Source organism: Sardina pilchardus, chromosome 4 (assembly GCF_963854185.1).
Source record: "Sardina pilchardus chromosome 4, fSarPil1.1, whole genome shotgun sequence".
NCBI classification, from domain to species: domain Eukaryota; kingdom Metazoa; phylum Chordata; class Actinopteri; order Clupeiformes; family Clupeidae; genus Sardina; species Sardina pilchardus.
The window spans coordinates 23,993,272-24,017,047 of NC_084997.1; the positions used below are offsets into that span (position 1 = coordinate 23,993,272).

Consider the following 23,776-nt stretch of genomic DNA (forward strand, 5'->3'; position numbering starts at 1 on the left):
TTTGCTTAGAACTCTCACAATCAGTTTTTGCTCTTTTTTTCCTTTTTTTTTTCTTTCATTTGGGGCCGACATGAGTGTGAGTGTTAAATTATACCCCTTGAGTTGTCAAGCTGGAAATAGAAAGGCAATAATTATCCCGAGCATCCCATGTAAATCACTAGAAATCAGCCTTTCAAAGGAGCCGAGATTTCAGGCAAGAGAGGCAGTTAAAGAATCTGAGTTAAACAGCGTGGAGAAGAGAACATGCACCATGTTCTTAAAAGGAACACTTTGTATTTGACCGGAACTCTTTTTGACGCATGCCACTGAGATTGACTTAGCTTGACTGTCTGTCTGTCTGTCTGTCTTTTTGAAAAGCAGCCCAGTTGCATGTTTGATTTGAAGTGTGATCCGTAGAGGTGGGGTGTGTGATGCGGACATGCATGCAAGTTTGTTTTGGCGAAGGCAGCTGGTGCTTCGCTGCTCTTCCAACCCCACCACAGACAGATTATAGTCTTTCTATTTGTCCTGTGTTCTGTCCATTTCACCTTTTTTGTATGTGTGTGTTTCTGTTTTTTGTTCTGTTATTTTTTTCTAATGCTGCTTGACTCATCTCTGTCAAGGTGGCTGACTTCAATGATGAGGTAACCACTCACCCAACCCCCTCCCCCCCACCACCCCCCACCACCACTCCCCTCCTTCCCCCGTGTGTCAAACATAACTGTGGTCTGTCCCCACTAACTAACCCTTTAGCATAGATTCCAGTCGGATCATTATTCCTGGGGACCATTACCAGACTCTCTCAAGTAAGTGATGTGTTCCTCCGTGAACATGTGCGTGTGTCGAAGATGTGCGTCACTGACACGCGGTCTCAATCATTGGGAAGCACACCAACCCCCCCAATCCCCCTCCCCCCCATCCCACGTGCGCGTTGATGACGCAATACTCGTCACGCGGGGCATAGACGCCGGAGTATGTCACGGCCTTCACTCTCCTGCCCAGCTGCTCATTCCACCGACACTCTTGTCCTTCCCTGACACATTCCGAGTCCGTGAAATAATCAGACCATTTTTGTTGTGTTCCCTGCATTCATTATCTTAATGGGGATTCTTTTCGTAACAAGGACTTTCTAGGGGAGATGGAGGTTTGTGAGTTTGAATATCATGTGTCCCCGTCCTGCACCCTGGTGTTAGTCTCATGCTAGAAAGAGTCGTTGTTTTTTTTTTGTTTTTTTTTACTGTAGTTGTTCCCATTCAAGTCGACCCACAAGAGCTTCTTTGCAATCCGTTGCTTCCATTTTATTTATTTGTTTATTCCTTGGCTGTATTTGTACCACATTAGCAAAAGTTTTGTTCCAGCTCACTTGGAATCATAATTCTGCTAGTTTATTGTGCTCCTGCTCCTTGCCCATTAGATGACTTTTTTTATTGGTGATGTGAAAAGACATTTTCCTAATTTGTAATCAACTTTCTAATTAGTGTCGTTTGTTAATTGCTAATTGAGAGGGAAGTGGCTGCCGTATGCATGTCCACCCTCCCTGTCATTATGCCTTGTTTCATACAAAATAAATAATTTTCTCTGCACTAATAAGGGAGAAGGGTTTGGAGAATATTTTTTCTCCTCCTCTGCTCATTAAGCATGAGCCATGTGAGTTGGAGAAATGCATTTTTTTTTTGCAGAAGCAACCTTTTGGTTTAGGTTAGCTCTCGATCACTTCAATAGCTTAGCTTGGATTAGTTTAGCGCTCTCACTTCATTAGCTTAGCTTGGATTAGCTTAGCGCTCTCACTTCATTAGCATTTCTGTCCTGTAGCAGCGCAAGCTAATCTCTCCTCCTTTCACCCCCTAGGCGGCGCTACTGGCCCCGTTGGAGGAGGACAGCGGCCGCCCGGGCGGCGCCGAAGACAAGAAGCCTGCGTCGGCGGGCGGAATCCCGGACTTCCCGCCCCCTGCTGGCCGCGAGGTGATCCTGCGGACGTGCGTTCCCCGCCCGGCGCCGTACTCCAAGGCCCTGCCCCAGCGCATGTTCTGCGTCATGTTGCGCGAGGAGTTCCGTCTGGCCGGGGCCTTCTCATCGGACACTTCCTTCTTCTGAGAGGTGGTGAACACGGCCGCAAGGGAAAGCGGGGGGAGGGTGTGGGTGGGTGGGTGAGTGTGGGTGGGTGGGGGTACTTTGAAGGAAGTAGGGGCCTGTGGGTGGGTGTGCTTTGGCTATAGGAACAGGCGCGAGTCAGGAGGGTGAGCCCCGTGCTGAAGGCAGTGTTGGAACAGCAGGAGTGCGGTGGGCTCTCAGCGGGAACTCGCTCACTACTTTGGGGAGCCAGCCTTTGTTGTTCCGAATCCTTCTGCTTACGGCTTTAGCTCATATTGGGTTGGGTAATCCACTCCATGGGAGTCACGTTAGCCGGGGAGCTAGTCCTTTTACACAAGCTAGTCACTCAGCACCAGATGCACAGGTATGCGCTTTAGTTCCACTCCTTATTTGGGTGATGGGGTATGGGGGGGGTCCTACCTTTTATCTTACCTTTTGAAAGAGTTCAATATTGCAAACGATCAGAACGGACCCTTAGTAAGATGGGAGTATTCCAGGGGGAACACTTCAGAATTGTTATTTTCTCAGACTAAACACAAAGTCTCTAAAGAAGACACAAAAAAATGTAAAAAATCATATTAAATGAAACAACTGTTTGTTTGTTTAAGTATTTTAAAATGTCACCAAAATCATGCCATTTGACTATATTGTATTTTGTGGGACACTTAGTGTGCTGCTATTGACAACCAGCCCAACACTAGTCTATTTCTCTGCCTCTTCTGTTTCTGCTCATTCATGCCGTTGTTAGCGCTTTACGATGGGTATACAGCCATTGGTCAGCTGTTTGTGCATCCCATAATATCTCAGCCATAATGGTAATTGTCTTGTCACTTTCCCTCCAACATCTGTGTAAAGGACCTTTTGCTGCAAGTGCAATTATACAGGTGACTGTATATATCAAAAAGATGTTGGCACTCACATATTCCAGAGTAGAGAGGTGTCATTGTCAGTGTCATTGGTGTCTATGAACAGTGGTGTTAAGTGCTATTAATAGATAATCTAATTCATTTTTATCAAATCATCTTGAAGTCAGTATATGGACAATGAGAAACCGTTCGTCAGCGTTTGACTAATGGGGCACACAGACACTGTGGAACTAACCAAAGTCTGTACATGTCAGATGCGTGTAGTAGACATACATACATGTACTGTAGCATATTTTTTTGTTTGTTTAGTACTGCTTAATTACAGTAAAATGAAAACTTGAAAACATTTCAAATGGTGCCGTTTTGTTTTAATCTTGTCGCTGTTTGAACCATGGTGCTGTACAGACGCTCAAACCAATCAACCCTGCGTGTAGGCTAATCTTAATCAGTCAATAGTGTGTCTTTCCAATTAAAATGAGTTAGCAGAACAGGAGGGAGGAAAATCTCAAAAGGTGCAAGTAGTTTAAATTTAATACCAATCTAGGGTTTGGGCACATCGGCAAATAGCATTGTAAAAGTTTGACCGCTGCAATTTAGAAATACTGGTGTTTTTAATAACCTTGAAAAAAATGAACTCTAAAACCTAGTAATGTTACGCTTAGACTAATGAGTATTGTTTTTAAGGGTCGACAATTTGATGTTTCTCTGTTAATAGCCTATTCATGTTCATAGCTATTACCACCACCACACACACACACACACACACACACACACACACACACACACACACACACACAATCATCTCATGTACACATGCCAAAGTTTCAGTGTCAGTTTCAGTTTCAACTTCATCAAGCTCCATTTTTAACTTTTCTCTCCTGCGCTCCTCCGAGTTAGTCAGGAGTGAGATGCGTCGCTGCGTCGTCGGTTTGGCACACAGCGAGGCCTGGGGCTGAGGGAGAGGAGGAGACTTGTTAACAGCTTCATCACTGGCTGTTGGCTGCTCTCTCGCTCTCTCTCTCTCTCTCTCTTTCTCTCTCTCTCTCTCTCTGAGCTTTTCCATAAAGAGTGCTGCCGCCGTGCGGAACACACTTAAGCACTCCGAAAGCGCTTGCTTATCCTTCTGTCTCTGTTGCCATAGCAACTCTCCACACTTTGCCTCTACACCCCCCCCCCCCCATCCCACACACCCCCAAACAGTTGATTTTCTCTCTCTCTCTCTCTTTCTTTCTCTCTCTCTCCCTCTCCCTCTCTCTTTTCAAAACTGGCAAGCACTGGGGTGCTGTTGGACAGTGGAAGGTGTGGGTAAGAACAGCAGGCGTACTCAAACACGTCCTTCTCCCAGTGGACCCGGTGGGCAAATAGCACTTTCGCAACCAGAAATTATGGCGACCCAACTCTCTTTACTTTAATTCCCAGCGGCTCCTGCTGATGAAATTGTTATGAGATAATACCGTCTGCAAATGAGAGGAATCTCAAAAGAGGTAAATTTACGAGGCTTTGGGGGCCGCCGTAGCCTTGAGTCAAAATCATCGTATCTAAAGACACACAAATTTACCACCGTGTTTGCTGTCCAAACTGCAAACTGTCCTCTAATTAGCCTCTCTTGGGATTAATATGCATCAAACTTGAGTCAGCATTGCACAGTGAGGTTCACTGGGTCACACTGATAAAGGAGGAGTTAGCCAAGCTAGTTAACCCAGATAACCCTGTAGGAGAAAAAAAAAAACAGCTGTGCTTTTTCTTTGATATTAAAGTGTATATAATTGCCCTCTCTTAGATTGGCCAGCAGCCTTAGGCATGGTGGTGTAGGTGTATTGCTTAGTTGCTGTGTGCCACGGGCTCCACAAATAGATTGCCACTGGAAGTCCGATGTTAACAGTGAACAGAGCATAAGTGATGAGATCATGTAGAAACCGTGCGCTTTTATAATTGGCCCTTGCTTTATGACCATTTCCTTTCCATGGCTATTTCGGGCCGCGAACAGTTCACTTTGAAAAGCCCAGTAGGTATCCTAGTAGTCACACTGACATATTTTATCTCAAAAGCAACGAGACACCAAAGCTACATTCCAGCGGCATGACTCAAGCATGACTTAAGAGTACAGATTACAGATCAACAAAAGGTTTGTCATCGTTGCTTTTTAACATAGCACTACAAGTAGATTAGTAGACTAGTGGATGATATAATAGGTCACATATCTCTGTAATTTTTCCTGAGCAGATTAGATGGTTTTCACAAAGCACTCTCAGCACAGTATTGCCTGAAGCAAAAGCGCCGGTTGTCTTTTCCAAGCATTGTGAGCTGTAGTGGGGAAAAAAAACAAAAATTGCGGCGTTTGTGCGGCGGGGTTTTTTGGTTGTCTCCTTAGTAACCAGATCATAATTTTAGACGTAATTGGACGATGTGGAATCACGGAGAGTGCCATACTGTCAGCTTTGACTCATTGGGATCATGTTGGTTTGCCAGTTTGCGCCAACTGAAAAGGCAGACGAGTAGATTAACGCCTTGGCGGCGCAGGTTCTTTATGAGGGATTAAAGTGATCCCTGAATGGGGAAGGGGAGATAGGAGTGGTGTGGGTGGCAAATGCACTCTCTCTCTCTCCCTCTCTCGCTCTTTCTCTTTTACTCCCTCTCTCTCTCGCTCTCTCTCTCTCTCTCTCTCTCCGCACTCAGCCATGCGCTGGATTCCGCCACAGCCAACACCTCGAGCAAAAATGGAAAACGCTTGTTATACAACCATCCAAAAAAAAACATGTATTTTTATTATTTGAAAGGAAAAAAAAGAAAAAAGATTACAAAAAGAAAAACCTTTAAAAACATTATACAGTGTGTTCTGTGAGGATGCATAATTCTGTAAGGCTAATGTCATCTCTTCGCTGCTGACGGATGCTGATACAGTTCTTGTCTGAAAATCACTTTAAGGCTGTGATTGGGTTTGGATGTGCTGAAGAAGGCCAGGAGAAGGGAAGGAAATGAAGAAATTAGCATGGACTAAAAAGAGGACAAGAAAAAAACAACCTCCCTCCTTCTTGATTGTTTTAAAAGAACACATAGGCACTGGCTGACTACACAACCCAAATCGCTTAAAATGTGAAAACACCAGTCTTTTTACACATTGCGTATAGATCCCTAATGTGTAGAGTACAGTAGGAAATCGAGGACGATAATGTATAAAATAATGTCTAGAGTACAGTTACAAAAAAAAACAAAAAAACAAATCGTGCCAGGCTAAAGTCATTCCATATCGAGTGGTGAAATTCCAATGGAGAGGCCCAGTGGAAAGGCATTGTTACCTCTAATGCACCGGGCTTTGACTGCATCGACCGCTAGCATCACATAAGATGTGGATCTGATGTTGCTCTGCTGGAGTCAGGACTGGCCTATGGGGAGAACCCCACTGCGGCTCACAAAGCCTCGGGTCCGCTGCCCCGGGGGCCAGAGAGCCTCCTCGGGAAGACAGGGGTCTCGTCTCTTTGGAGGGCAGAGGCAGAAATCGATCCGCCTTTTTTTTTTTTTTTCGGGCTAGGCAGCAGCACTATAATTAGACAGCGCAGTGTAGGCAGGCACACCACAAAAGAGCGAAAAGGGGGTTATAGTGGGAGTCTGCACCTTCTCCAAACACTTCCCCAAAGACCTAATCCCTCAGAAAAAAAACCCCAACAATCCAAAAAACTCCCTCTCTCTCTCTCTCTCCGAACAGAATATCTTACAGGGCACTGCGGCCCACTGCCCTCCACCACAGCTGGTTAATCGTGTTTCGGTATGAATGATATTCATTAACTTGGCCTTGTTCTCTGTGATATGATGGTTTAGCAGCCAAAAAAAAGGAGAAGAAGAAGAAGAAAAAAAACAACACCAAGGCTGTCATTGATTTTTCTCAGAGGGTAAATTTCGGGGGTTTTCAGAACAGAACTACAAACTGCGTCCACCCACTGTCAGCAGTGGGACCTCGGGAAGAAATTGATGCCAGTTTTGTAGGGTCTTCAGATCCTATTTCCTTTCAATTGGCCTAGGGGCTTAAAGAGCATTACCGCCAATTCTTTTTTTTCTCTCTCTCTCCCCCACTCTTCTTCCTCCTTCTCTTCTTCCTTCTCTCCTCGCAGCCTGTTTTTTTCCAAACGAGTCCCTCTAGTCTAGCTCATAAGCACCGACGCCCACTCACCTCCGTGCACACTAAATGCTCATTCTCTTTGGGTGCCGCTCCTCCCTCTCTTCCTCCTCCTCCTCCTCCTCCTCCTCCTCCTCCTCCTCCATCCATCCATCCAAGCGCGTCCCCGGCTGAGCGCTGTCCCTCTGTCAGTTGCTGGCATGGCTGTCGGCTTCCTGGGGGAGTGGCTCCCACGCAGCTTCAAAATCATTTATCCTCTCCAAACACAAAGGACGAGATCACGGGAGGAGAGGAGGGAAAGAATCTGTTTCATGTACCCCCCTCCTTGCACAGCCCCCCCCCCCCCCACCCTCCGTGTACATATTTCTTTCGTTCCCTTTTTTTTGGGGGGGGGGGGTGTTCCTCGTAATCCACTAAAGCATCAGTGGTCAGGGAGAGACAATGAAAGAGTGGAATAGGAAACATGCTGATAATTACACCCAAGCATGTTCAATTCAAACCTTATGGGCTCCCAACCTCTCTTGTTTTCCCTCAGTCTCTTCCTTTTTATGCTTAGGAGAGTTTGAACAACAAATGTGTGTTGGATTGGTGAATATATGGAAACAGAGCCTGAGTCTCCACCCTAATGAATCACTGCCTGGGTAAAAGGCATGATTAGATGGCTGGCAGATACCTAGATTTAATCAAAGACTAATTTATGGCCTCAAAACAAAGGCAGATGACACCGAGGGCCCTTGGCAGGAAACACTGAAGTTTCCGGGGTTTTTTTGTGTGTGGCCCATTATTTCCTGACTCATTTTCACTAACATTTTCGTCTCTTCCTGCATTATGTCTTGAGTGGTCTGGGCAGGTGAAAGCTGTTACTCTTGATTGGTGGCCATCTCCTTCGATGGCTGAGTGTGACCACCACATCATCGTCATCTCATCTCTCCTTTTCGGTTTTAAAGGCCTATTTCACACTCCACGGAGGGTGCAAACGCAGGTGGCCAGGGCTTATTTGGAGGCGTGAAGGTATAGTCAAGAGGGAATACAGTAGCTAAACATAAAGCACATTTCATGTGTGCTTTGATGTTACTTAAAAAGAGTCAGGCAAATGTCCAGTCTCCATCACCCACCTACACTGATTTTGCATTTCTTCAGCTATGAGGTCAATGCATGGAGGCGTAATGTGTATACATGTGACAGTATGTGTTATTTTTATTTGCATAAAACAGCGTCATGCAGTTTAAATACACATTGTGGTTAATACACAGGAAGCGACTGTGCATTTTCATATTGATTTCATGTCTTAAATGTAAATAGCTGCTTTTGACCATATGAAATTAGAATACCTTTTACTCTCACAACTCTCTACATCCTCAAAGTAAGCTGCACAGTGGGCTGATGAGAAACCACCTTAATGTAGATTTAGCGTTTCGGTTGTAATGCATCAAACTAATCTACAAGATCTACACATAAAATAACAAATAGAAATTGCGGCCAGGGAAAGACCATCACTGTTATGAAACCACACAGATGTTTCAGTTCTGCCATAAGCCTTTTATAGCAGTATATAGTATACTGTATATTAAAAAAAACATTACCATTTCATACCGTAATATAAAAGAATTTCTGATGGTGGAGTGTGGATTATTCCAAGATCTTTCCAACTTTATTTGGATTGAGCTTAGGTTTTTGGTGGGTCAGCACACCACACCTACACATTGCATTAACATCGCCTCTTGTGTGTAATGCGTGGTGCATTGGGGCACTAAATGATCTGAAACACACATAGTAACTAACATTAGTCCTAGCACCTTGTGGCCAGTGTAGCACTTACTAAACGGGCCCCCTCAGTCTTTTGATTGCTCATGGCAGCCTTTCATCGTACTACTCAGCCACTCCATTCTTCACATGATTTTAACCCCAACACACCCCATGGAATCTCAACAGTGCACAAGAGGGTTGTTGGAAAAATGGACGAGATGTAACTCTGTCGATCGGTTCTTTAAGAGGAAGGGGGAAAGAGCCCTTCATGGGTATGTCGGTGAATGGCTCTAGATTTGCGTAGCCGTAAAGGGGTTCAAGCGGTCTCCGCAGCCCCTGCGTTCACTTGGCTCTTCAGCAGAACCTTCTCGCCTTGGGGGAGCCTGTTTCTGTTCCCTTGGAAACGTAATAACCAATGAGACGCCTCTTACCTTTCAGGCAGTGGATTAAGTCCTCATCCCTCCCTGAGCTGGGCATTCACAAGTTCCAGGAGGCCTGTTTTTTTTTTTTTTTTTTTGGTTGCTGTAGGCTTGGAAGAGCAAACAATCTGTGGGCGGCATATTATACTCCTCTCCACATATTGGAATCACAGCCCAGAGAAGATCTGAATACCTTGGGTAAACAACTCTAAAATTAAAAGGCATTTCACCTTGGTTATTAGTGTATATCCGTCCCTTGTTCTGGCATACTCTGTGACCGTTTCACAGGGTTAATGGAAGGCTCCTCTAAAACAAAACAAATTTGTCTCAATTCCGCTAGTGTAAGAACCAAGTCGCTGAAGACTGGTTGGAGACTTTTCCATGTCTTTCCATGACTTTTTTTAGCATTATACTTGTACTAGTGAATTGTACATTAATCAGTGTCTATCCTCCATAATCTTCTGCCAAATTAGCATTACCATATCTGTATTTGGAGAATAATTTATTGGATACAAATCAGGAAAATGGCAATACAGTGGCTCAAACTTACAGCCAAATGTGTCAAGCATTTTGCCTGCCATTTCCATTCACAAACTATGAAGCTCCACTCCAGCTACCCTCATGTACAGTCAAAACATTCAATTGGAATTGACTTGCTTGCTTTACATCTCACTAGTATACACACACACACAAAGCAAGAACCCCAGTTGTAAGAATCAAACATGATGACACCATCTTAGCTTACTTTGCCTTGCCTGAGTAATCGCATGAAAGGGAGTGTGTCCTGTTCTTCAAAGCGCAGGTTGCAGGCGGTGGGAGCAGAGGGCTGTCTGGATGAAAGGACGACATGAAAGGCGTGTCCCCTCTCAGACGGGGCCGAGGGCAGAGGGGCCAGGCGGGAGGTGTTTGTGCAGGAACCAGAGGCATAAAGGAAGAACAGCAGAAGCACAGACAACGTGCAAATTGATTCAGGGAGGGAAACGTGGTGGTGTTCTTCAGGCATTGACTTGGAGACCATATGGAGCCGCTCCTTGGAGAACTCTCATCTGGAAATCAGCTAAAGTGGGATTCACGCCTTTTAATTGATGTTGTTTTTTTTTTGTTTTGTTGTTTTTTTTAAAGTAAATTGTTGTAAATACCCTTGATAATTTTAAAGGATTAATTTACATATCAAATAAAACATATTTTGAGAGGCACAACAGAGTAGAAAGACAATTTTAGCCTTTGGGTTGTAGCCTAAGTGATTAGATTTGCCAGAATACATTAGCCTGATAAATCTACAAATCTACCCAATGTGTTTATGGATCTACTGACATATTTGCTGATGGAACTTTATAAAAAATCTTGGTGCCCATGGACTGAAGCCTTCACACTTGAAGATAAAGCTCAAAATCACCCAGTACAGTCTGTTCCAGTTCGGAGCCCCCGGGTGCTGTGTGCTTCAAACGATTTCCGTGTCTATGTTGCGAAGGCCTCCTCCAACAGTTCTTTCACCAGATCCTCCCACCATGCACTTCCCATTTTTGTCTTAACCCAAGAGGATTACGCCACCCTTCAGAGGGCCACGTTTTTTTTCAGTGTGAGTAGGCAGTGAGGAGAGAGTGAGAGTATGTGTGTGTGTGTGTGTGAGAGAGAGAGAAAGAAAGAGAGAGAGAGTGAGCCCCCTAATGACACACAGACGCCCACACGCAAAAAGAAAAGCCAATTTCGCTCCCGACAAAAATAACAGCCGTTCAGCGTTCGGCTGCATACAAATGGCCGATCGATGCGGGTCACTGACTCAGATGCCACGTACACCTACACACCTTTTCTGTGCAGTTCAGCCCGAGTCATTTAGCCAAGATTAAGTGAGCATGAGGCATTTTCGGTGTCATCAAGGGTCCGGATCGATGCACGCTGTCGACGCGAGGCCAAAATGAATGGCACTGGGGAAACGCCGTCGACAGTCTTGACTTGTGACGGGTTCGTTATAGGTTAGTCTTTGATTCTGTCTGCCTGCGGTAATCTCATTAGTGACATGTACTCATCTTTGTTCTAATGATCTAAAATATGTTTGTGCGCATGTGTATGTGTGTGAGGATTGGAGTATGCACAATACATATTGGATTAGCATAATCCAGTTGCATGTAACAGCAGCTTGTTTTTCCAGGCTGCACTTGACTAGGAGATGATGTGCCATCTCGGCGTGTCATGTGAAAACTACCAAATAATGCTCTTTTCAGCTTTCGCTTTTTTCAATTGATTCAGCCGACTTCTAAAGAGGTATAAAGCTCCTCTGCCTCCATTTTTCTCCCTGTCAGTTGAGATGTGTTCCCATGTCAGCGCTGGTCCCTTCTGAGCTTAGAGCCCACACCCGCCTCAGATCCGCCCACCAAGAGCAGCCGCCACACGCCACAACTCCGCTACTTTCAACAGCCATGATGTGTGTGTGCAAACTGAAGAAGATTCCACAGCTTCTTGCCTCGTTCTTAGTGGGGGGTTATGATGACAACACCAAGGCAATGCATGGCCTCATGATGATGGGTTTTGAAGAATATGTTTAGGTGTGTATGTGTGAGAGAGAACGAGAGAGGGAGAGAGAGAGAGAAGGGGGTGTACACGAGACATAATGGCAGCAGGAAACAAAGCAGGTGCAGGAACATTTTGCCAGGATGATGTTTTGCTCGACAGGTCTTGTCAGAGCGGCAGCTGATGTGACAACTTCAAGAGCCTGAGGGATGTGCACAATCAGCAGAACTGCATGTGCTCCGTGTCAGAAACGTAAGAGGAAGTGATGTGCCAATAGGGACTGCCGAGTTCATTAGCCCGGGCTCTGGCACTCCGGAATAATGGGACATATCTCCGATTGTGAGGTTGCCTGCCCCTGTCATTAGCCGTAGATACATCAGTTTGAATATGTTGTGTAGGTTTAGGGGTAAGATGGAGAGGTGATTCCATGTCTTAATATGCAACTGTAATTATATACCTACAAAGTGATTATGATTTGCACGTTCGCAGCTGTACAGAGGTAATCAGTAACTTCCTCACAATTGCATTTTCTTTTATCTCACCTGCAGGTCGAAATCATGTACAGTATAATGGGCCCCTGATATGTGCACATACAGTGAGAGAAACGGAAAAGTACATGTTGTAGCCAGAGAAAAAGCTGTTGCCAAAGGTATTACAATTATATTCAGTTATTTTTGTGATATATACACACACACACACACGCACACACATACAGACGGGCAAGTGACAATAAAATAAAAAAAAGAACTTTTACATCAATCCAGGTGCAATGGAAAAGCTGCCCAACTAAAGATATGAGAGCAAAATCTCTAGTGACAGCCCAAAACACAAATGACTCGCTTCTCCATTCTCATGCCGTTCCATTCACTTTCTTTCATGGTGTTCCATTTTTCCGGTCCCCTGTAATTTTGGACAGAGGGAGGGAGGGACGGAATCTGCCAGACCCCCCACGGGGCGTCTCTTTCACCGATACGACTGAGACAGAGGCCAGCCATCTGCTGAGACCGAGGAAAAGTGCAGTTACGAAAATAAACCTGTGTTGCCTTGGCGATCGCGCGGTGCTATTAAGAGTCATTAAGGATGACCTTATGAGAGCAAGCAAGCAAGCAAGGAAGCAAGCGGCAGTTGAGATGGAGGCAAGGAAAAGTAGTTTTCCGAACTGTGATCCTTCTATTCGCCGCGGCGTGTGATGGTGGTGGTGTTTGAAGGAGGGAGCAAGCGAAGACACGAGCCATAGAGGACATCTACAGGGGTTCTGGGGTGTTAATTGGAATAGCTGTCGGCTTGCGGTGGGTGCACTACACAAGCTGAAAGAGGTGGGCTCGCTCACCACCACTGACTTTGTGTTGGGGTCCTACTCTGTGTATTCCCCTTTACTCTCTCTCTTTCTCTCTCTCTCTCTCTCTTGTGTTGGTGGAATCTGACCATTTTCCCCCTCGTTTTTCACTCCCTTTGCTGCACCACCACCACCACCATAGCCCTCTCCCCCTTCCTATCTGTGTGTGTGTGTGTGTGTGTGTGTCTGTGTGTGTGTGTGTACCTGGCGGGTGTGTGTGCTGACACCGGTTCTTTGATGCCTGTGCTGTGGGGCTGATACTGACTCCGTGGGTCAGTGCCAGCTCGTTACGCCGCGACCTTTGGTGACCTCGAAGCACCGCGGCGAGGGGAGCACATGCTTGCAGTCTGTTCGGCGCAGTCAGTGGCTGCCTGCATTTTCTCCCTGTGATTTCCACACTTTTATTTCTTAGCAGTATAAAGAGGATATGTGGATCACATTGGGCTTGGGCTGGGTTGTACATTTGACTTAAAAGACCACTGCTCATACACTAGTGAGGCATACTGCAAAGCATATGCCTAAAGCAGTCATTCTTTACAATACAGAACAATCTGTCTGAGTCTGAGCAAGAAAACCTTTCATAATTTCCTGAAAGAATTTTTCTTCTGCTAAAAATTTGGCCTTCAGTTCTGAAATACACAGCCTAGCCTATTCAAGGTCTCATTCATTCAGGTCCTGAATTATTTTCTGTTATACTTGAATAAAAACAAAAATGGTGTACCAAAATAGGCAAGATATATACAGAGACAGATAATATAGCCATTCTCACGACTGACCTCTCCTTGTTTCTCTTTTGAATTAATCAATCCAGATCACACACTGTATGTGCTGTGTACCGCTCAAGGCAAGCATGAACTAGGGCACCAGTTTGAGCTCCGGTTGCAGGCAGGGAAGCAGGCAGGCAGGTAGGTACAGAGTGACATTGAGAAATTGGGCCAGTCACAGAGAACCCACTGAGATGGCAATGTGACTGGAATGACTCCACAGCATATTTAATCTGCAGCTTCTACCTGCACAGGACTTCTGAACCTGTCAGACTTATTCTTCATTAAAGGTATATATCCAGCAACCCCGTAACAGTCCATTTAATATGGAGAAGAAGTATGATATGTTACAAATTATACAACAGTTTGTCCCCTTATAGAATGATGAGGTATATGTTCTGAGTAGTTCTGAGATATTGAGCTTCAAAGTTTCAGAATTCCATAGAGTTGAGATACTGATGAACGGAACAAACCTCTTTAGATATAATGCCCCAAAAGCATACAACTAAAAGAAACACCTCACCTCACAGAATGAGAATATGTCAGTTGCTCAATTTTGACAAAAATGTCAGATAGAACCTGTAAACGAAAAGGCTACAGATTAGAACTATTTTTGTGGGTGGAGGACTTTTACTTTCTATTAATAATCAATAGCCTAGTAATAACTAACAGCGATAGCATGGACAGTTAGCTTGTTTACAGTTGATTCCATTGATGCCATTGACAGTAAAGATATGGACACAGCCATCCTGTAGACTGCGAACCATATTGTGTGATCCCGTTATCCATCGTAGGCTACTCATCTTGAGTCAGTTGTCGGAAAAACAGAAGTTATACAAAATAACGCCCATTTCAAGTCATCTGATGAGAAATGATCTTGTACCAGAGGATGGATCAAGTTAAGCGAAGAGTTCTTAAGACCAACAAAGATGGCTGCACCCTGGAATATCGAGGAATGTGTTGTTTATCCGTTGGTGTTGGTAAAAGTGGCTGGCAATGTTGCTGTGTTGCTAAAAACGCTAGACAATGCTACGTTACTCGAAGTGAATAGGCCTACCATGCTCTCAGTGTTGTGATCATAGATACTAGGAAGAAAGATACTGCATTGTCTGTCGACTTCTAATAGATGGCATACGTGAATGGGGCCGCCATATTGCTGGGGTTGTGGAGTTGGTAAAAGATGTCCCCGTGGCTGCAATTTCCTTCGGCCTCGTAGACATAGGCCTATAGGAGTTGCAGTCGTGGTGATATCCAATCTCACTCTCACTCGTGTCATATTGCTTAAGTATGGTCATATGATTCACTCCCAAGCAGTGCTCCTTTTTGTCTTTACCATTTCATAAAAAGTTGGCACACCCCGCACATCAGTGGCGGACCATGCGTCCAGTGGTCAGGCCTTCAATGATGACTACTTTCTTGACAGCATTGGGGAGTGGTTTTTTACATTTCAGAGTTAAAATTTGCAATTTCCCAGCATTTCATGGTGGGGGAAAAGTTCTCTCTCTCTTACGCAAATATGAAGCACTGTAGAATCTTTGTTAGCCTACACAAACAATTAATGTTCCGAGCTGAACGAGCTGCATTGCTTCTTGGTTAACAGAACATCTTTATTAGGCAAATAGCACCCATCATCATCCTTATTAGCGGCATACAACTTCGATCTAGCATACAGTAAAAGGTTATATATAAAAAGGCCAGATAACCTATAACAAGTCTATGTTATCAAATACTGTATACACTACATGAAACAAAACATACCAATTCCTGCAGGTTACCGACCAGCTAAGTGCAACTGACTTCATATGCATCTTGCTATCGTGTAGTCCAGCTGACTCTGTAACATTAGTTCTACATGACATTAACAAAAACGATTAATTTATTGTGCATAAATATAATAGTCATGTCAGTGTGGCGTGGACTTTTCCAGTGGATGTCAGTCTGATTCTGACGTTCACGAACTTCCTCACGCCAAACAGACAGCGCTAAAATTTGTGATGAACGGTTTGGGTATTCTTTTCAAACATCCCATACTGTCCCCTTGCTACAGCCCGTATAGCCTACAGCCTATTCTAATTTAACGTCTTTAATGGTAAGAAACCGCACATGGATGGACAATGAATGTTGTTTAAGATGAAATTGCAATGGCACATATGGTAGACAGCTTCAGATATGAAAGACCCCCTCAGATTTTTGACTTTGTTGCTTTCATGGGAGCCAGTCCTCACTCTATGGGAGCTCGGCTTCCTCTTGCAGCCACGTAATTCGAGCACTGCTCCCAAGCTTGACAGAGAAGGCATGTCCCTACACATGGTTAGATCTAAACAATATTATTCTCTGATAGGTGGATAGAGGTTAAAGCTATCCACAGCCATGATGGGACTACTTTCATTTCTAGAGTGACATATCTCTCCATGCTGACCTACAACATAAGATAAGGTCATCTGCTATGTCTGAAATTGACAACAAAAGATGAAATGTGGAAACCAAACGTTTGACATGCTGTACCGTATTTTCCGGACTATAAGTCGTACTTTTTTCCCTAGTTTGGCTGGCCCTGCGACTTATATTCAGGTGCGACTCATGAAATTTAACATGATTTTGAATAATTCCGAAATTCTGAATAATTCTAGACTTGTGATAACCAGAGCCGTTATAGTATAGGCCCAACTGTACAATTGTGCAGGCCTACCCCTGAAACATTAACTTAAAGACAACTGGACTGGAAAGACTGGATAGGCCAAAGAATATCTGTTGATGCTGTATGCTGTGAAATACATTTCTATGATACGGATCACTCACAAAACATAGAAACAAACAAATAGACAAACATGAAACATAACCTCCTTGGCGGGGGTAAAATGCGACTTATACTCTAGAGTGACTTATAGTCCGAAAAATACGGTATGTACCTTAGCTCCTATGTGGTCAAACAGTGGCTATAGTCTTTGGATCCCTTTGACTTCACTTGTTTTCCAAGAGGAGCAGTACATGCTGTTGAGACATGATCGCGTAATGGCGAAGCGCTATTCAAGAGCAAGCTTGTGGGGAGACCTCTGGAGATGAGGAGGCAGTCGCACACGCCGCTGCCTCCCCAGCATCCCGCGGGGAGACGTGCCAGCTGACACTCCTCTGGAGGCGCTCCGTGAACCAAGTGAACAGGTGTGAAAATCACAGCTGATGTGGAGACATGCACCTTGGACTGACAGCCTGCGAATTACGACCCCCCTCTCCCCCCTCTCCCCACACACACACACACACAAAACACACTCACACTCCCTCCTCCCTCCATGTTTTGAAGAAAAAAGCTGATAAAATGCGACAAGAGTCTTTCCTTCGTGTCAGTAGGAGCTTGTGCATGCATGTGTCAAAGTTATGAAAATCCCTCCGAGAGGTGAGAGGGGTTTTGAACAAACAACGTGGAAGTGAGATGAATATCTTTAAAACCATGTCAGTACGAGACGCTCCATTTCTATGAGTGTTGTGGTTCAGATTCTGATAAACTGAAAATAAGTTGCAGCACATCCAGCTTCCAGCTGAAGTTGAATGTGGTGGTATTACTGTCAGGGAGTTAGTGTTAGTGGATTTTATACTGATTCTCAGATATTGTATGTGTGTACGTCGATAAATCCCATTTGAGCTCTGGACTTCCCAGTGCTTGCCTTCAACCCGTAATGGTTTTAATCATTTTACACTCCCTGATTCTCCCTATAGGCATTGAATGTTTCTCTCCGGCGTTCATGGAGGAAAAACAAAAAGGTGCACGTTGGCGTTTCACTCTCTGCTGCACCATGGAAATGCTGCAATTTGTCTTCCTCACCCCATGTCAGCTCTCAAAAGGCCAGAGACTTGTATGGATTTTCTCAAATGTCATTTGAGTTTGGGATACGGCTCTCCCTCGACGCCGGTTCCTTTCACCGCGACCGCCAGGAAATGGTCGACATGCGAACAACTCATTCAGGCGGCATTTATTTATTTATTTGTTTTCGACGGCGCACACTGTGCGCCGCACAGACAGAGATAAAAGCTGGTCATTAGTGGCACAGGCTCAGAGGCCACAGCAGAGATGGGATCTTCCATCGTCTGAAATTGGTCATCTGTTTTAAAATTGGTCAAGCTCACTCTTGCACACAAGCTTACATCTGCCAGCAGGAGATTGAGATAAATGTCATATTTTTGTTTTTGTTTTCCTTTGTAGAATAAATATATATTCTGAGAGTATGCATTATATATATATATATATACTGTATATATGAAGTGACCAGAGACATATATGACGTCTTTATAATAACTTTTTCTTCTCAGAATAAATTTGTTTCACGGTTGGATTTTTCTTCATTGTTTTAATTGTGAAAGATAGTATGGCAATATTTTTTATACCGCTTTTCAATCATCTTCACCAGGGGTACCAATGAATGTGGAGGGCACTGTATATATACACACACACATACATGTCCAACTCACATTTTGGTTGGCACATCCAGACGCGTGTAATAACAGTGGAAAAGTTGCTTAAGCAGGAGGTAGGCGGATAGCTGACCCATTCAAATTTTTAAATGGGCTTGTGAGAATGTCCTTATCCTTCGGGCATATATATATATATATATATATATATACAGTATATATATATTTTTTGACAGGTCCTAGGACAGAATTCCGTATTCAGATTTTCCAAACATCAGCCTTCTCTCAGGCTACAGAGTGCCTCAAATGGACAGATCAGGAAGACATTCAATCCCAAGAGGCACTGGGGCAGCATTTTTGCATGTTCTTCACGCCTCTATAGGCATGAGTGTATGTGTGTGTGAGTGTGTGTGTGTGTGTTTACCACCTGATGGAAAAAGATCCGGCAAATCAAGGTGGCGAATCTCCCGCTGAGGCCTTGACTGCGGTAGCCGTCCGCGGACAGCTCCAAAGGGCCATGTCACCTCGGGAAGGCGGCGATAAGAAGAGCGGCTCCAACTTGGGCTCATCAACCTGCGTTTGAAAAACTTGGTGATTGACACACAGTGGGGCCCACCTGTCTCACCACAGGTTAAAAATATAATAGAGTTGCAGGGTTGCCACGGCAGCAGGGACGGTCTAATCAGGTGTCTAGCAACTGCCAGGTTGTTAAGATGAGGTTGTTATATGGGAGAGTTACAAAGAAAAAAGGCTGTCCTATTCAGGTTTTCTCTGACATCGGCATGTCACCTAAACTAACTTTGCAGACTTTTGCTTTCACAGTGCAGAGTACTTAACTGTCTTAAAAACTTGCCCAAAACTTTTGGGGACATAATATTGGACTCAGAACCCCCAGGCAATAATGACCATAGAAAACACTAATTTTCTACAAATTTGGAATATTCACTTGCCTATTTTCCCTTATCTCATAACTTTTTACTTTGCAATATTATTTGCCGTTTCCTGGAAGTTTTCACATCTGCATCGAGATGGACAAAAATGTATGCGCCTCGATACAGCATACTTCTGAAAATGTACGTGCCAAGATTGAAAAACTTCTGTGCTCACTAAGAGGTGTAAATTGCTTACAGTGAGCTGCTTTTACGCGTCAGTCGTAAAAAAACACACCCTGAACTCTGTGGCGTGCTCTCTCAGATCTTTCACGCCACGGCAGATTAATGTGGACAAGGGGAGGGGTCATTGCCTCGACGCGGCTCGCCTAGTTTTGACATCTCCGAATTAATATTGCCGGCTGCTTTGACACATTCAAGCAGCTCAGGACTCAGAAGTCAAATTTCATCAGCCTACCTGCTGGACACAATAAGCCTTTTTGAGCGAGGGGGTGAAAAGGTCTTTAATATAAAGGGATGAGATGGAAGTCACCTTTATTCTTTGTCTAATGCTGAAGCCAAGGGCAAAGCACCAAGGCACTCTCGCTCGCCGACATAATATAACCAAGTGACCTGAAACAGAAATACCACCCATCAGAAGCCAAGTGCAGGCAGAGAGCAATCCATGCGGGGGAACGCTCAGAGAGGTGCAATCACCTCCAAGCTGAGGAAGCGGCAAGACTGGGATTCATTGCATTTGTGCGTGAGACTGACAATATATATATCTTTAGCTGGACCACTTGTAGAAGGTGGAATAAGGCAAAAGTTATGAGATGTCTGGCATGACTAATTAAAAAAAACAACAACAGTAATTAGAATTGTCGGATGAAAGGGATTGTCAACATGCTTTGTAAATTGTCCTTTTCTTCCGCCTACACAAACAACCTAGCCTGGCTAGCGCCTACCACTTCTCAAATGAGACATGGTCTGGCAACCAGACATTCATTTTCTCTTATTTGAAAAAATGCCCATCCGTTCATTGGGCGCCATGGATGTCTATCAAATGCATCTGTGCATACAGTAGCTCATCATGGTCTTGCTTTCTCCCATGTTCTGTGATTGGTTGCCAACATCAGGCGAAAATTTGGGTGTTAGTTTCCAGACTGCCTCAGCAGCGTGAATGAAATCACAGCGCAAGGCAGGATGGGAACACCCAGGCTACAAACAACCACTAAACAACCAAAATAAGACTTTAATTAAAACCAGGTCCTTGTTGAGGGAGACCGGTTGAGTGACTCAATTTAAGCTGTGACAGGACTCAATCACAGTTACATAGCAACAACGCACAACCCTTATGCTGACAAAAGCTTGGTGGAACATGCCTTCCTTTGGAACTGATAGTATATGTATGACCGCAGACTTACGGCAGCAGGGCCATATTTGAACTCTTGTGAGCAAAACGGTAGCGAGTGATATTTCAGTGGGCTGATGAAGTGGATGAATGGATCGGAAAACAGACCTTTTGTTCCAGTGTGACTTGAGAATCAAGACATTCCCAATCCCACACATTCCTTTTTCGGTGCAGGCTTTGTGGACACTCCAAGTAGTGGTTCTGTCTGAATATTAAATATCGCTTAATGGGTATGATTTAAAGCCAGGTCACCATGCCATAGGTCTATTGCACATAGTGAGCATGTGTGAAGGGGTTCTCTCTGGAAAAGGATGACTGCCATTCCAGAACAAATCTCTCCTCTCTTGGGTTGCCACTGGTGCTGGTTGAAGTGCCTGCAGTGCTTATCTTCTTTACCATATAACGGACAAATAGACACACTATGATAGACAAATCATATTTAGAGTTTTTTGACTCAGATTTGAATGATTTGTGCCAATTCAATTCAGGTATTATGAAAGAAACACCAGTGAAGGTGATAACTTTAAACAAACAGAAATTTCAGCAAATGAAACCTTAATGATAGAAGTTGTGATATCTCACGCAGCGCTGTTGCTAGGGTTTCTGATGCCAGTCCTCTAAGTTTGTGTACTTAATGTTCCTGAGTTTTATTTCTTTAATAGGAAATTTGACAATACTATTATAACATAATATTGTCTAGGATTAATGAGAATTCTTGTTTGTTTTTATAGGTCTCCTGAGCTCAGTGTACTCAGCCTGAACCTAGGTTTCAAAGGTGCCCAAAAGCTTTATTAATAACAATGAGTCATTGAAGATATTCTCTCAAAATTGTTGTGCTAATTTAACACAGAAAAAGTTCACGACATTGCTTTTTATAATTAATGATATTATGGTGTGTACTCTGTCGTAGTTAATGTTGCACATGACTTCTTATTGTTTTCAGCGCTTTCAGAATTGTTCCATAGCTACTGTACTTGGATTTTAATTAAGATCAGATGCGTAAAAAATAAACTGATAGTTCAGAATCTTTTCCTTAACCTTACTTTAAGTACATGCTAATTACAATGTAATTAGCATGTTAATAGCCTGATGTCATACGTACATACATTCATATAGTTTTGTCCCTGCTGGAATTAAACCAAATGCAGCACCACTTTCTGCAGTCCGGCAGTGACGAAGCCTGCTGTAGCCGTGACCATCAGTGGTCATTGGGGTAACTGGCTCATTGGCTTCTGGCCGATAGCCTGACAAAGAAAACAGATGTCCTCTCACCAGTGGACAGAGGACAGGGTGACCCAGTGTTGCCTGGGCCTTTTGGGGTGGCGGCGGGGTCGCTCGGTGGAGGGTCACAACTCCCATCATCCCACTGCAGAATTCTGAACACGCCGCATGCGAAACCCATAATTATTTGCTGCACTGATGCACCTACAACACCGTACAAAACGGATATGAGTATTATGGAGACATTTGCGGTAGGCGGAACATTGTGGTGTCATTGCTGGTTTGAGAGCTGTTGTGCTCACTGATTTAAAAGGAACATCATTGGACGATGAGTCGTTTCACAATGTTGTAATTAACTAAACGTGGAAGCAAGGCCTTATATATTTTTCTGAGCTAATGAGAAATGAAATGCTGGTGAGCTCCTGCCAGCAAAGTTTTGATGAAAATATCTGTCCATTCGTTACATGCTATTTGCCCTGTGATAGGAATTAAAGGAGTGGTACTTGAGTTAAACATGTTATTGACATCATTGATATGATTAGTCTATGTATGCATGAATAAAGGCAGGCAGTAAATGAAATGTCAAAAGGATAGATATAGTTTTGAGCCACATAGTCGATGAGAGCAAAACAGTTCATGAGAATCTTTGAAATATTCCACCTCACAGTGTGTATGCACACAACACTGAGAGCCAACCAAAACTAGCATGTAAATGTATCATCTTTAATCCAATAAGAAAGATGTGAAAGGCGATGCATAATGTTGTGTTGAATGCATCCAATGTTCTAACACCCTCCTCACTTAGGCGCATGTAGTGTATGAATAATGGCCAGGGAAACTCTCAAATTGCAATACGACCAGATGCAATTGGCCCTGCATAAAATTGTAGACATTGAAAAATGCCATTGCCCATAGCAACAGTCTCACAGAGAAGTCTTTAGATGGAGATGAATGGTCAATGTGTTTCTTTTTCTAAATCAATTTGAGGTCATTCAGTTTCCTACATTCTCTCTCACTTTGAGCAGAATGCATATAGTGGCTCTGTGGCCCAAAGCTATCACCATGGAGACAGTCAAGCAATATGGGATGGAGCGGCTTTGATTTCTATGATTTATTTAGGGTTCTTTATTGAAAGAAAATCAATGATCAACCTGTTTCGTATGAAAGCTCACCGTGCTATCAGTCCTGATGGGCACAGCAACAGACAAAACCCATCCATTTTAATGCCCCAGCTGAACGAATAAACATTTGTTACACAGCCACTAGCAGCAATAACAAAGCCTCCCTCATTTCAACATGACTTAATAGTGTCACTGACCCCTCGCAAGTTTGCTCGATTATCTCACAGTTAAATTCAAATAAGAGTTTCGTTGGCGGGCTGACGCTTTTGCTTTTTTAAATGTTAAGTTTCTGTATGCAGATGAGTAGCTTTCACACCATTCCCACCATAAGCCTGCACCACCAACACCCACCCCCCCCCACCCCCTCCTCGACTCTGCCACCCCTCTCCATATGTTTCAATTCTATTCAGAGAGTTCATGGGACTCTAAATTTAGGTCCTTTTTCCTACTAATTGGAGGTGAGGAATGTGTGCGAGTGTGACAATGTAGGCGTGGGGAGGTGAGATTGCACACGGCACAGGAGGCGCTTTTTCCCCTGCTAGCTTCTCATTTCTTTCCCTTCGCACCTTCCTGGCATGCCATTAACGCCGTGTCAAGAAGATTAGTTCCCTGAGTGGCGGAGAACTGTGTGTCTCGTGGAGTGTTGCGTCACGCCGCACGCCGCACTAATAAAACACGGCTCGTTCGCCCCGCGCGTCTCGAGACCACACTCGGCGACCATTTTTGAAAACTTCCGAGAGCGTGTAAGTATTTACTCAAAAAGACCTCGTCGCGCTGACGAGCGAGACAGCTACCGTGGCGCCGCGTTAGATAAAGTCGACTCAAATTGTTTCTCTAAAATCCTACCTCAACTTGACTGCTCAAGGAGGAAACATCTTTTCCAATCATGCAGGCAAGTACAATAAGTGTGACCTTGTATTCATCAGGGCATAT

General features: G+C 44.1%; 1 protein-coding gene across 2 annotated transcripts in view; it reads left to right on the forward strand.

The window, feature by feature from the left end:
• rab3gap1 (RAB3 GTPase activating protein subunit 1) overlaps positions 1-17,646 on the forward strand; it is a 46,889-nt gene extending 29,243 nt beyond the window's left edge. The window contains exons 24-25 of one of the 2 annotated variants that reach the window (XM_062534727.1): positions 1,828-2,076; positions 17,532-17,646. In XM_062534727.1, coding sequence (XP_062390711.1) covers positions 1,828-2,073 — 246 coding nt within the window. In that variant the 3' untranslated portion in view covers positions 2,074-2,076; positions 17,532-17,646. Of the gene's footprint in view, positions 1-1,827; positions 2,077-10,014; positions 10,297-17,531 lie in introns of those variants that run through there. The other variant, XM_062534726.1, reaches the window with a different exon arrangement.
• Positions 17,647-23,776: the final 6,130 nt, after the last annotated feature.